The 13,855-nt window shown below is 36.7% G+C and overlaps 2 protein-coding genes across 3 annotated transcripts in view; one reads left to right on the top strand and one right to left on the bottom strand.

The window, feature by feature from the left end:
* Window positions 1-4,727, top strand: part of PPP4R3B (protein phosphatase 4 regulatory subunit 3B) — an 86,584-nt gene extending 81,857 nt beyond the window's left edge. Inside the window, exon 16 of one of the 2 annotated variants that reach the window (XM_072635520.1) lies at window positions 2,081-4,727. In XM_072635520.1, the coding sequence (XP_072491621.1) occupies window positions 2,081-2,176 (96 nt within the window). In that variant the 3' untranslated portion in view covers window positions 2,177-4,727. The remainder of the gene's footprint in view (window positions 1-2,080) is intronic. The other variant, XM_072635519.1, reaches the window with a different exon arrangement.
* A 957-nt stretch (window positions 4,728-5,684) lies between these two features.
* Window positions 5,685-13,855, bottom strand: part of CFAP36 (cilia and flagella associated protein 36) — a 45,111-nt gene continuing 36,940 nt past the window's right edge. The window contains exons 8-10 of the mRNA XM_072635521.1: window positions 7,298-7,443; window positions 6,345-6,491; window positions 5,685-5,857 (exon numbers count right to left, since the gene is read on the bottom strand). Coding sequence (XP_072491622.1) covers window positions 5,756-5,857; window positions 6,345-6,491; window positions 7,298-7,443 — 395 coding nt within the window. The 3' untranslated portion in view covers window positions 5,685-5,755. The remainder of the gene's footprint in view (window positions 5,858-6,344; window positions 6,492-7,297; window positions 7,444-13,855) is intronic.

Consider the following 13,855-nt stretch of genomic DNA (forward strand, 5'->3'; position numbering starts at 1 on the left):
TTATAGCAGATGACATTATCAATAATAGCTGACAGTGAGTTCCTAATAGGAGTGGGAATTTTAATAATTTGACAGCTCACAAAGTTATCCCTTTTTACCTCAGAATTAATATGTTGCCCTTCTCCATGCAATGAACTAGCCAGAAAATGGGGGACAGAAGGTACAGAACATGATTGGTTTTGTTTCTATTCAATTATTTTCCTTTCCACTTCACACTGCTTTCAGTAGTCAGACTTTCTTCTTCACCCTCCACTCCCTTAAAAAAAGATCCATAGATAAATAAAGCTGCATTTTGGTTTCAGGCTTCTCAATGTAATATAAATAACATATTTTTACAAGCCTGATGTTTTTCATAATCTTTCACCATTTGCTAGATTTTAAGACATACAAATTGAGTCAGAAAACAGCAGCTTCTCTTGTGACGAGATTATTATTGCTTATTTTTCTGATGGTATTGATGTAAAAGCTCTTTACAGATTTTCATTAGTTCCTTTGGATGATCTCAATTTATTACTCATTCATTCAACAAACATTAAGTGCCTGCTGACTGCTAGGCTCTGACTAGGCCCTGACTAGGCCCTGAGAATATTCAGACAAAAGCAAAGTCCCTGTTCTCAAGGAGCTTACATTCTGATGAGAGAGACAACAAACACATACATAGGTATATGCAGAAAATATTCAATTCGATTTTAAAAAAAAAAATGCAGGTAATCTGTGGAGTATTGCCAGTTTTAAAAATTTATAAAAAAATTATTTTTAGAACTCTTGAAAGTTGATAAATTCTGTTCTCTATATTGTTGCTAAGAGAGAGCATGGCAGGGGATACAGGGCTACTTACCTTGGAGTCTGAAAGACCTGCTTCAAACACAACTCTGAAAATGAACCAATTACTTACATCTTATTAACCCATTAATTCTGTGAGATTATAAACTACAGATTTACAGATCTGCAACACTGAAAGTTCCACTTTGGGAGTCCCCAACGCAGATAAAATTAGCAAAAGTTGGGGAGGGGGTAGGAATAAGGCTAGTAAATGAATATATTTGAAAACAGATAAATTTTGTAACTCTGAATTCAATACCTATACTCAACAGAAGGATTAAACAATCATTTCAATTAAATAGGTCTTGTTTTCTTTCTGGGGATAGGGTCCTAATTTTTGTGAATTAAAAGAAATTCAGGGATTTGGGGCACTAGGGAAACTTGATGATCTATAACGGTTCATATTTAGTGTGTTTTCAGCTACCCTTTGATAATTTGGTGGGTGAGAAATGAAATGATGGTTTATAACATTAAGCCCTATTAGCTGTTTAAATGAGAACTTATGCATAAATGACCTGTTAATGTCCCTTTTAGCTATAAAATTTTATTTCTGTGGTTCTACAAAGAGAGTTATAGAGTGGGAAACTCAAATGGTGATCAAGTCAGGAGACCTAGATTCTACTCCAGGTTCTGCCATTATCTTGTGTCATGTAACCACTCTGGGCTTTTAAGTCTAATTATATCTAAAATGAGGCAATTATATGTTAGCTTGATCCTTTCCAGCTCTTAAAATTCTAAATCTACACCAGGTCTTTACTAACTGGCAGTCATTTCTTTGCCTGTTGTATGAATTCCCTACATTACATTCCCAGTTCAATTCCTTGTTAGTGAAATAAGAAACTCTGTAAGGTCTGTAGTTTTAAGTTGGGTGGACCTGTTCTGCAGCTGTTAATCCAGGTAGACATAGGTCTTTTTTTAGTCTTGATTTAGAAGTGAGGAAATAAGTTATCATTAAACATCCAAGTTTTAAATAATCTTTAATTAGCAAATACATTTTTTCCAATATATGACCTCGACATTGCCTAGGAAACTGACATTTGGCCTTCAGTTAACACTAATAAATAAGAATTCAGTCTCATAACATTTAGATTTCTTTCCTTTTTATGCAAATGCCATAAACTAAGCTTCTTTGACTTGTTAGCTAAAAATTATATATTAAGTGTATGGAAATATTTTAATATTCATAGAGTATTCCTCTCAGCAAAAAAGTGTCAAATATGTTTCAGTGTTGTAAGTTCAGTTCTTTATTTTTCAACAGGGAAGTCTGGTTGGCCTAGTGGATTATCCTGATGATGAAGAAGAGGAGGAAGAAGAGGAGACATCTCCAAGAAAAAGACCTCGCCTCGGCTCCTAAAGACTCTGGGGGGAGGGGACCCTCACAGTGGGGTATCACTAAATGCTGCAACTGTTCAGTGAGCTTAAAAGTCTGAATCAGAAAGCTTTCTCCCTTGAACATAGAAGATAATATACAAGGAGTAGCAAAAGACACTCAGTGTATCAACTAGAAGAGTTTAGTTCTGTAAACACCAGGCTTCCAAGGAACTTTTCTCTTTCTAGTAATTAAGGAGTTTGCCTTTCGGGCTGTCAAAAACTGGTGGGTTAGTAGTAATCAGAACCTGGGTGACAGCTTCTCAGCAAGGAAAGTCTCAGGTTTGGGGAGGGATGAGGGAGGGGAGCAGGTCAGTAAAATTTTAACATTGCAGGGTTGCCCTGAGTATGTATCAGAACTAGAAACGATTGTGAAACTTCAGTTGCAAACCCAATAACGTTACTTTTGTAATGGTGCTGGCCATAGTGTTCTTTTATCAGTTGCCTCTTTTAAAACAATTTTTAGGGAAAACAGATTTAGCTAGCATAAAAAATGAAGTTAAACTGTTGGGACCATTTCTTTCAAAATTTAACAAAAATTCAGCCTTTCAAGCCATTGCAGGAAGGCACACCCTGTGTTACCAGGCATGTTTGAATTTTACACACCAGGAATTTCCAGTATGTTGAAGAAAAGCAAGCTGGCTTAAAAGTGGACAGTTCCTATTAATCTAACATTTAAACCAGCACTTCCAGAGATACTGATGACAGTAATCAGTAGTTTCCCAAAAGAATGTTCTCCAGGAACTTGCTTGTGGATTATAGCAGAGTCCTTTCAGCTGCACCAAAGTACAAGCATTTGTGGAAGATACAGTGTCAAGTCACTTTCTGCTGTTAGTAAAGCTGTCTCTCTTTGCTAAGCAGCTGTCATACTATCATATTTGCAACTTGCAAAATATGTCACACACACACACATACGTTTTAAATAGTGCTGAACTAAGTGGCATTTAACATTAAGCCATTTTGGACCAAGAAGAAGTTACTAGAAAAGAGAAGTCAGCATGCCAGCACAGAAACCTTTTCCTTAAGCAGGGGTGTAATATGAAAGCTGCTTTTTTTGTTTGTTTGTTTTTGAAGAGTAAAAGCACATTCCATGTACACAAATGAATTACAAAAATAATTGAGGCAAACAGTTGAAGTTTTATTTTCAAAAAGCAGCAAGTAATCTGTAAATATTTTAATGTTAGTTTGCCCATCTATGATCTGAGATCATGCTAAAGTGAGAAAAATGTCCCCAAACTATAATTAATGTGTTAGAAATGATAAAAGCTCAAAACTATGAAACCAGCTGCAATCCACCACATAGAGATCACCCTTGTAATGTGTTATGGGTCCATTTTTCCTGGAATAGTTTAAACTGAAGCAGTTTCCCTGTTTTGGAGATTTTGTAGTTAATTTTAATTTTAGCTATTGTTTGGAAAAGATGGGCTGTCTGTGTAGATATGAAGTATAGTTTTTTTCCATAAAACAGAATTTATTTTGTATTAAAAATACCACTGTACTTGTTTTACACCATTTGTATACATGTGGTGATATTAATGCTGAAATGTAAAATTCAGGAATTAAAATGTGACCCTGTAATTCCATAATTATTGCTTTTGTTTGGTTTGTTGTAAATGTAAGTTCACTCAGTTTTGAGATATGGCCATTTTAGAGTATTATTAATAAACCAATAAAATTATTCATAGTTTTAACACTTATTATACACCACTAGGTCAAACAATGCAGGAGTTCTAAACTAGTGAGTTAGAGAATCTATTGTATTTTCAGCATTCTGATTATACTTAAGAGTGGGTGGGCCATGGGGAAAATAAAATCTTATGTCCCCATTGGGCTCCAGGCATCCTAGAATGGGGCTTCCCTCTCACTTAACAAAGCTAAGGGTATATATCATGAAAGGTATCCTCCACGCATCAGTAAAGTGACTCAGGATGTATTAGATTTAAGATCAAGTCTACCTATAACATTAAGATATCCCCTTATTAACCCTGGTCTAACAAGCCCCTTCTTTCCTTCTCAAAGCTGAAGCATTTCCTCATGAAATTCAAGGGAAAACAAGTATGATACATACTTTCCCTTTGGAGGCTGAAAATGTGATTCTATCCAACATGGATAAAATTCTGGTACTAAGACCTAATTTTATATCAATTTTTTTTTTCTTTTCTCAAGAACTGCCGTGAGCTTTAAGAACATTTGCATCACCACAGGAGCCTTTATAGCAAAAATGTGAATGTTTCATTAATTACTGTATTACACTTTTAGTATTAGAAAAATGATTACATCATGGGATTCAAATGACTTTTTAAAATCCTAAATCCCTTGGAAGCAGGAGACATTAAGCTTCCACTCACTTACCATGTCTGGAGCCACCATCCTCAGGCAGGCTTAAATTTCTACCCCCTCCATTTGTACCCTGATTCAGTGGAACAAGTGAAAGCCCACATTTGAATGCCTGGGGCCCTTGTCGATTTTTTAAAGTTACATCTGCCAACATGTATCGGTTATAAATACTATTTTAATAAAAAGTTACATGAAATTGATTTGTGTGTTTTAATCACTAGTTTTTCCCTAATCTAATAATAGCTAGTGATGAAAAATAGTAGGCATCTAATTGATGTGGGTAAATTAAAGTATTTGAGCACTAATTTGGCACCCACTTTAGATAAGTTAGTTTTAATGCCTGTATCAGGAAAGGTACACCTATTAAGAAGTCAATTCCCAATTATCCAAATTTCAGATAATCCTCAAGGGGTATTTTAGGAGCTGAGGATGTTTATGTTCTCTATTCTACCTCACCACAGTAGGTCCAGCCTGCTCCATGCAAATAATCTACATACAGTTTTAAGGACATAGAAGGCATTTTCCATTTATTCTTCACTTCACAATGACAACATTCCCTAAGTTAGGAGTGGAGAACCTGTGGCCTTCTAGGTCCTTGGGTGCAGCCTTTTGACTGAGTCTTACTTTTACAGAATAAATCCTTTTATTAAGGGGATTTGTTCTTTAAAGTTTGGATTCAAAGGCTGCACTTTAGGACCTAGAAAGCCACATGTGACCTCGAGGCCAGAGGTTCCCCATTCCTGCCATAAACCAACTGAATCAGTTATTAACTGTCATCTGTGATAATATTCCCTGTTCATTATATTTAACAGAGTGTACTGCTAATTTTAAACCTCTACCATTGCAGTAATCGAAACTTAAAAATAGAAGTACTTAAACCTTTAGCTATTTGTTCATTGCAAAGATAACTTTTACATAAATTTTCTGCTTAGGTTTTTAACCACAATGTTAGGTAGCTATTTCATTTACTATTTTGTTTACTTTTTATACAATGATTGGAATGGAATGGAATGGAATTCAAATACAATACAATGAATTGAATGGAATATTACAGTTTTAGCGATTACTACCTAGAAATAGTTTGGTGCTTGTTCAAGAGGTGTGGATAAGTTAAGTATTTTGGCCCTTTTCAGTGTGATGAAATCAAACAAGCTTAGTTTAAGGATTCAATAATTTATTTTAAAGTAATTCAAACTTCTGTTTTACTAAATTAACTTTCTTAAAATTATCACTTATTAATAACTTCTTCTTTAAGCTTCTCTGCAATCAATCTCCTCTTTAGTAACGTTTGCTTCTCCTCTGCTGTCATTTCTGGCTTCTCTGCAATTTCCTAAACCAGTAAACAAAAACAGAATGGAGTTTTAATCCAAGTACAGAAGAACAGGTGGCGTGGGTTTATTCTCTAAAATGAGGCTGGATGAAGCATCAGTGTACTGTGGCTCATTTTTCTGAAGTAAAGATAGAACATGGCTTCTAATGCTGTATTCGAAATAAAAGGAAAATAAGGAAATCGGGGAGCGGCCACGTTTGAAAGTGATTTTTGTTTTGTTTTTGCAAAGTAAGTTTATATTCATATGCTATTTAAAGTTACACAGGATGTCCCAAGAATACTCGTGCCATTTTAACTACACTAAGACTTGGAACAGCCTACACACACATATACCTATGTCTTTCTGAACATATCAAAGGAAACTGAGGCCCGTGAGAGGTTAAGTGAATTGTCCAAAGAAGCTCAGGTACAAAGTGGTAAAATTAGGCTTTAAACTTAAGTCATGTGTGCCTCCAAATGCTTTTTCTCTGCGCCAAAATAAGCTTACCTCCTCAGCAGATTTTCCCTTCTGCTGCTCTATATTATGTATCTGTTTGATCCTTGGGTCCTTTCTCATAGACATCAGTTTATCTCTCTTCTGTTTTAGATAGTCCTCTCTTTGCCGGAGTTGCTCTCTTCCAAGTGCTGATAAATTCTAGGATAAATAAAAGGAACAATTTGATTATAGAAAAAAAATTAATGTTTGTGTATTGTACAAGATGGACATCCACAACTGGCTGAATGATTCAAGTACAGCTTCTGAATTCTGCCTTGCCAATTATATAAATTCAAATTCAAGGTTTTTTTAATTGTGTAAAAAAGCACTACCACTTTCTCTAATCTTGTACATATGTATGTAGATTATATATGTATATACACACACATGTATGTGCATACAAATGTATGTCATAGGTATAGGATATTCTGTGCCTCAAAGTATAAATGCATGTACATATGCACACATATATATACACACGTATACATGTGTATACAGATACACACATCTGAGAAGGGGAATATGCTGCATTAATGTTTTAGAAAAGCTTACAAACTAGTATTAACAGTCTGAGCAATAAGTAGACTAAGGAGTGAGTAATGTTAGGGCTACAATTTATAAAAAGCAAAAAAAATTGTGTCATTAAGTTACTGGCAATTATTTGTTACTTTTTTATTGTCAGCTATAATTTCCTAAGAAATGGCAGCTAGGTAGCATAATGGAAAGAATGCTGGGCCTTGAGTAAGTCAAACTTTCAAATCCAACCTCAAATACTCACTAACTATGGGACCCTGGGCAGGTCCTTTAGCCTCTGTTTACCTCAGTTTCCTCATTTGTAGAAAGAAGATAGTAACAGCACCCAGGGTTTTGTGAGGAACAAACGAATAATAACTGTGAGGAGTCTAGTACTGTGCTTGGCACACGGCACTACAGAAACGTTGGCTGTCGTCATTATTATTACTTACTGACAATGGTCCTCCTTCTTTGATGGCCTGTTCCAAGCCAGCTGTGATAGTATCTGCCCTCAGTTTGGGAGAGGAAGTTTCGGGTAATGTTTCCAAATTTCTTCCCAATGACTGTAGCGATCTCCCAGCAAAATGCGTTTTCCCCTCTGGACAGTAGAAATTTAGTAAAGAAAGAAATCAGAATATCAAAAGAGATGGATAAGAACATCCCAAGAAGAAGAGTGGCACAGCAAAGAGGACACCTGCCCTGGGGTCCAAAGGACATGGGTTCAAGTTTTGCCTCCCAACAAATGGTATCTTTTTGTGACCCTGGGCACGTTCCTTAACCTCTCAGTGCGCCCTAAGACCAGGAGTTGAACAGAAGATGCTGACCTGCACTGACAAAGGGAGTTGTCTCAGCTCCAAGTTCCCTATATCAATGAAATGACAGGTCAGAAAAAAGAAGGAGCACCATGTGAATAGGTAGTAAATGAAATGGGATCATTGAAGAAATTATCCCTCTCTCCTCAACCCACTAGCTTTAGAAACCTTAAGCTTTCCTGCATTCATGCTATATTTTAAATAATTTACTAAAACCATTTTCATAATCAATAAGCAACCCTTAAGCACATACTAATACAAGTTCCTGGGGAACTTGTTATACAGAGAAGAAAAGGATAATGTCTTACAGCCTCAAAGTAACTAACACTTAGTTGAAGAGAGGTTGCCATGCCAAATATAAGTAACAAAGGACAAATGCTAGGCAGAGGAATGAAGGAAAGTGCAGTGTCTCAAGGAGCCCTAGACAAAAGAGGCATGACTTTTTCCATTTCAATTTTATTTTTAGTTTGGATTAGCCCCCATCCATCTCTTCCTCCCATGTTGAGAAAGCAAAAAAAAGGAAACCCATCACAAACATAAATCCCCGCAGTGGAGGCGGTCAGCAGGCTTCGCCAGGCCTCTGGAATCGCGGCACTGTTTGTGTTTCTACTGTTCTCTTGGTTCTGCTCACTTCACATAAGTCTTTCCAAGTTCCCATTCGTCACTTCTGATAGCAAAACAATATCCCATCACATTTATATGTAATTTGTTTGACCATTCTCCATATAATGGATACTCCTTAGTTGTCAATTTTTTGCAAGCATGAAAAGAGCTACTATAAATATTTTTTTTTACATAAAGGTCCTTTTCATCTCTTTGATCTCTTTGTGGTATAAACCTACTAGCAGTATTGCTGGGTTAAAGGGGTATGCACAGAATAGCTTTTTGGGGCTTTAATGTAAGTTCTCCCATAGTACCATTGGCATTAGTCATTTTCCCAATCTGATAGAAGTGAGGTGGTATACCTCAGAGTTGTTTTAATTTGCATTTCTCTAATTATTAATGATTTGGGGCATTTTTATATGATTTTACATTTCATCTGAAAACTGCCCATTCATCCTTTGTCCACTTATAAATTTCTTTTAAGAACAGCACATACTGGTATAAATTTGAATCAGTTCCACAAAGGGATGATCTTGAAGAAGCTAAGAAACTTCTCATTCTTATATGAATATATAACTGTTCCTACTGTCTGGAACAAAAATAATGTATGTCATCTGTCAAAGGGCAGCTAGGTGGCACAGAGGACAGAGTACCAGGCCCGGCATCAAGAAGACTCATTGTCCTAAATTCAAAGTCTGACGTCAGACACTTACTAGCTTTGTGATCTTGGGCAAGTAATTTAACCCCATTTCCCTCAGTTTCCTCATTTGTAAAATAAGCCGAAGAAGGAAATGGCAAACCACTCCAGTATCTTTGCCAAGAAAAACCCAAATGGAGTCACAAAATGTTGGACCCAATTGAAAATGACTAAACAACAACATTTAATGTCAAGAGTTGAACAAAACGAAAACAGGTAATGTGCTTAGGATTAAAACACTTAGAACCTCTCTCAACATTTACAGTCAACTTAGTTACTTGCTTTTAGATTCCTAGTGGCTTTCTGCTATCTCAAGTCCTATGTTGATGTTGACAGAAGAGAAAATGTTGAAGCCAAAATATTTAATGTTTCCACTATAGAAAAAAAGTAAAGATGGCAACTGGAAAGTCTGCAAGCTTACAGAAAGGTCAACTGTGTTTTGACAGAGGACCTGCTAAGTGTTTCAGGGGGTAAAGACTTAAAATGGCTAAGGGCTGAGTGGCGTATTCAAAGGACTGAGGTGAACTCAGACCCAATTCTGTGAAGAAGTCCCCTCAAGTATTTGTAAGAATAGTTTTACCTTTGTATTTTAAAAATACACTGTGGTACTTCTATTATCTCCAAGATGCAGGGAAGAAATGGGCACCTTTACCCTTAAGGCTGGTGCCCAGGATTTTCCAGACACTAACAGAAGCAAGAAAACAGCCACAAGCAAAACAGAAGTCTAGAACCAGCAGAGAAAAGTTTGCCAAGAAAGCAAACTGAAGGGGGCAGAGTGAAAGCAGGGACTCGCCTGAGCTTTCCCCCAAATCCCTTTCAAATACCTTTAAAAAGTGATTGAACAAATTCTAGAGCAGCAGAACCCACAAAGAGACAGAGTGAGGCAGATTTCCAGTCCAAGGCAACCTGGAAGGTCGACAGGAAGGGTTGTGTTGCCCTGGGCTCAGAGAGGAGGGAACTAGTGCAGGCTATGCCAGAGAAGACCTGGCCCCAGCAAAGCCAGACCCCACCTGGGGGGGGGGGGGAGGGGAGGGAGGGGTGCTGAATCACTGACAGCAATGACAGTTTCCAGACTTCTAAGCCCACAGATGCCAGAGACAAATTAGGTCAGTGGGAGGGGTCTGTCAGAACTGAAAGAGAAGCGCAGTCCAATGCAGGGAGTACCAATACAGCCCCAGCCCCAGGAAACCAGGAGCAGACTTGGCAGTGACTGAATTGGTGGCAGCAGCAGCAGCAGCAGCGGTGGCGGCAACAGAAGTGGAAGTGGCTGCAGCTGCTCCTGGAGTTATCAGCCCATACACAAGATGTGTGAAAGTTACCTATTTCAACTTCCTGGAGTCAAAATGGCACAGTAAGCAGTAAAGTTGCTCTCACCTTTCCTTACTGACCTTGGAAAAACCCACAGAATATTGTCCCAGGAAAAATGCTAAAATAGTGGAGCCAGCAGAAACATCAGGTGTAGCAGTCTTTTAGCTCAGGAGGCTAGGGGGATTAAGGGGAAAAGTTCCTCTTGCTTTGGCTGAAGGAGACCAGGACAGAATGAGAGGTGTCCCAGCAAGCCCCACCTCAGCAAACTAGTGGGAGATCTTGAGTTCCAGGGTGCTGGACCAGGCAAGAACCAACACCAGGTAGACATCTGTCGTCACCACCGGATCCAGCTCAGCACCAGGCAGGCTACCAGCTGCCAATACCTGAGTCCCCTGCTCACAAAACCAATAACCTGGTCCCTAAACCCCAGCACAATAAGCCTGGGAGAGTGCTCCCTGTGCCCCAGAAAGAGATCAATTTTAAAGGCCAGAAAAAAGGCAAATAATATGAGCAAAAAGCACCAAAGAAAAACAATGACCATAGAGATCTTAGTGAAAGAATGATCAAAACACAAATCAGGAGACAACAACATTGTCAATATACCCACATCTGAAACTTGAAAGGGGAATATGAACTGGTCTCAAAGACAAAAAGCCTTCTTGGAAGAGCCCAAGAAGAATTTTAGAAGTCAAATAAGAGAGGTAGAAGAAAAGTTGAAAATTTTCTTTAAAAATACAATCGACAAAATGGAAAACAATGCCCTAGAAAGTAGAATTGACCAAATGGAAAAGGAGGTACAAAAGCTAACTGAAAACAATTTGTTAAAAATTAAAATTAGGCTGAGTAGAAGCTAATTACTCTAAGAGACAACAAGAATCAGTCAAAATCAAAAGAATGAAAAAATAGGAGAAAATTTAAAATACCTCACTGGAAAAACAATGGACCTGGAAAATTTGTCTGGGAGAGATAATTTAAGAATTTTTGGTCTACCTGAAAGCCATGATAAAAAAATAAGCCTGGACAGCATCTTTCAAGAAATCATCAAGGAAAATGGCCCTGAGGTCCTAGAACCAGAGAGTAAAATAGTCATTGAAAGGATTCACCAATCACCTCCTAAAAGAGATCCCAAACTAAAAATGCCAAGGAATATTGTAGCCAAATTCCAGAATTTTCAGGTCAAGGAGAAAATACTGCAAGCAGCCTGAAAGAAACAATTCAAATATCATGGAACCACAGTCAGGATTATGTAGGACCTTGCAGCTTCTACATTAAAAGATCAGAGGGCTCGGAATATGATATTTCATAAGGTAAAGAAGCTTGGATTGCAACCAAGGATCAAGTAACCAGTAAAACTGAGCATAACCTTTCTGGGGAGGAGATGAACATTCAATTAAATAGGGGACTTCCAGTTTTTCCTGATAAAAAGACCAGACCTCAAAGGAAAATCTGATCTTCAAATACAAGACTCAAGAGACATAAAATGGTAAACAGGAAAGGAAAAAAAAGCATGTTATTCAATAAAGGCAAACTATTTACATCCCTGCATAGGAATATGATTCTTCTAACTCTTGAGAATTCTATTTTTATTATGACATTTAAAAGAGATATACACAGACAGAAGGGATGGGTTTAAGGTGACTTTGATGTGATGATAAAAAACCTAATTAAGTGGTGAAAAGGGATTGTAATGGGAGTAGAAGAAAGGAGGAGGCAGAAAAAAGGTAAATTACATCACATGAAGAGGCACAAAGAAATATCACAGTGGAGGGAAAGAAAGGAGGGAGATGAACATTGTTTGAACTTTCATCAGATCTGGCTCAAAGAATAACATAGTCAGTTAGATATAGACATCAAACTTGCCCTCTAGGCAGTAGGAGGGGAAAGAAAAAGGAAGAGGACAGAAGGGAGGGAAGATTGAGGGAGGCGGTGGTCAAAAACAAAACTCTAGTGAGGAGGGAAAGGGAGAAAGGAGAAAGAAAAGCATAAATGGGGGGGAGGGATAGGATGGAGAGAAAGACACAGCAATTATAATTGAATGTGAATGGGATGAACTCTCCCACAAAACGTTAGCAGACAGAAAAATGGATTAAAAAACTTAATCCTACAATATGTGGTTTATAAGAAACACATCTGAAACAGAGGGATACATACAGAGGGTAAAGGTAAAAGGCTGGAGTAGAATATACTATGCTTCAACTGAAGTAAAAAAAAAAAAAGTAAGGGTAGCAATCCTGATCTTAAAAAAAACAAAAGCAAAAGTAGATCTAATTTAAAAAGATAAGGAAGCAAACGACATCTCACTAAAAGGTACCATAGACAATGAAGTAATATCATTACTAAACATATATGCACCAAGTGGCATAGCATCCAAACTCTTAGAGAAGAAATTAAAGGAGTTAGAGGAAGAAACAGACAGCAAAACTACATTAGTGGAGGAACTCAGCCTCCTCCTCTCTGAACTAGATAAATCTAACCACAATTCAAGAAAGAAGTTAAGAAGGTAAATAGAATTTTAGAAAAGTTAGATAGGGTAGACCTCTGGAGAAAATTTAATGGGGATAGAAAGGAATACACCTTTTTCTCAGCAATACATGTCACTTACACAAAAACTGATCATGTACTAGGACATAAAAACTTCATAATCCAATGCAGAAAGGCAGAAATATTAAGTGCATCCCTTTCAGATCATGATGCAATAGAAGGTCAGTGAAAGATAGACTAAAAAATTAACTGGAAACTAAATAATCTAATTCTAAAGAAAGAGCAGGTCAAACAATAAATCACAGAAACAACAAATTATTTCATCCAAGAGAATGACAATAATGAGACAACATACCAAAACTTACGGGATGCAGTGAAAGCAGTTCTTCGGGAAAGTTTTGTATCTCTAAATGCTTACATGAATAAAATAGAGAAAGAGATCAATGAATTGGGCATGCAACTAAAAAAGAAAAATAAATTTAAAATCCCCAATTAAATATCAAATTAGAAATACTGAAAACCAAAGGAGAGATTAATAAAATTGAAATCAAGAAAACTATTGGACTAATTAATAAATAAAATTAAAAGCTGGATTTACGAATAAAAAAAAACAATAGGTAAATCTTTGGTTAATTTGATTTTAAAAAGAGAAGAAAATCAAATGACCAGTATCGAAAGTGAAAGGCATAAATTCACCATTAATGAAGAGGAAATTAAAATAATAATTAGGAACTATTTTGCCCCTCTGTATGCCAACAAATTTGACAATCTTAGTGAAATGAATATTTACAAAAATATAAATTGCCCAGATTAAAAGAAAAGGAAATAAAAACACTTAAAAAACCATTTCAGGAAAAGAAATTGAACAAGGAATCAATGAACTTCCTAGTAAAAAAAATCTCCAGGGCCAGATGAATTTACAAGAAAATTATATCAAACATTTAAAGAGCAAATAATTCCAATACTATATAGACTATTTGGGAAAATAGGCGAGGAAGTCCTACCAAATTCTTTTTAATATTACAAATATGGTACTGATAACTAAAACTGGGAAGAGTCAAAACAAAGAAAGAAAATTATAGACCAATTTTCCTAAAAAACATAAAAGC

Source organism: Notamacropus eugenii, chromosome 1, assembly GCF_028372415.1.
Source record: "Notamacropus eugenii isolate mMacEug1 chromosome 1, mMacEug1.pri_v2, whole genome shotgun sequence".
Taxonomy (NCBI): domain Eukaryota; kingdom Metazoa; phylum Chordata; class Mammalia; order Diprotodontia; family Macropodidae; genus Notamacropus; species Notamacropus eugenii.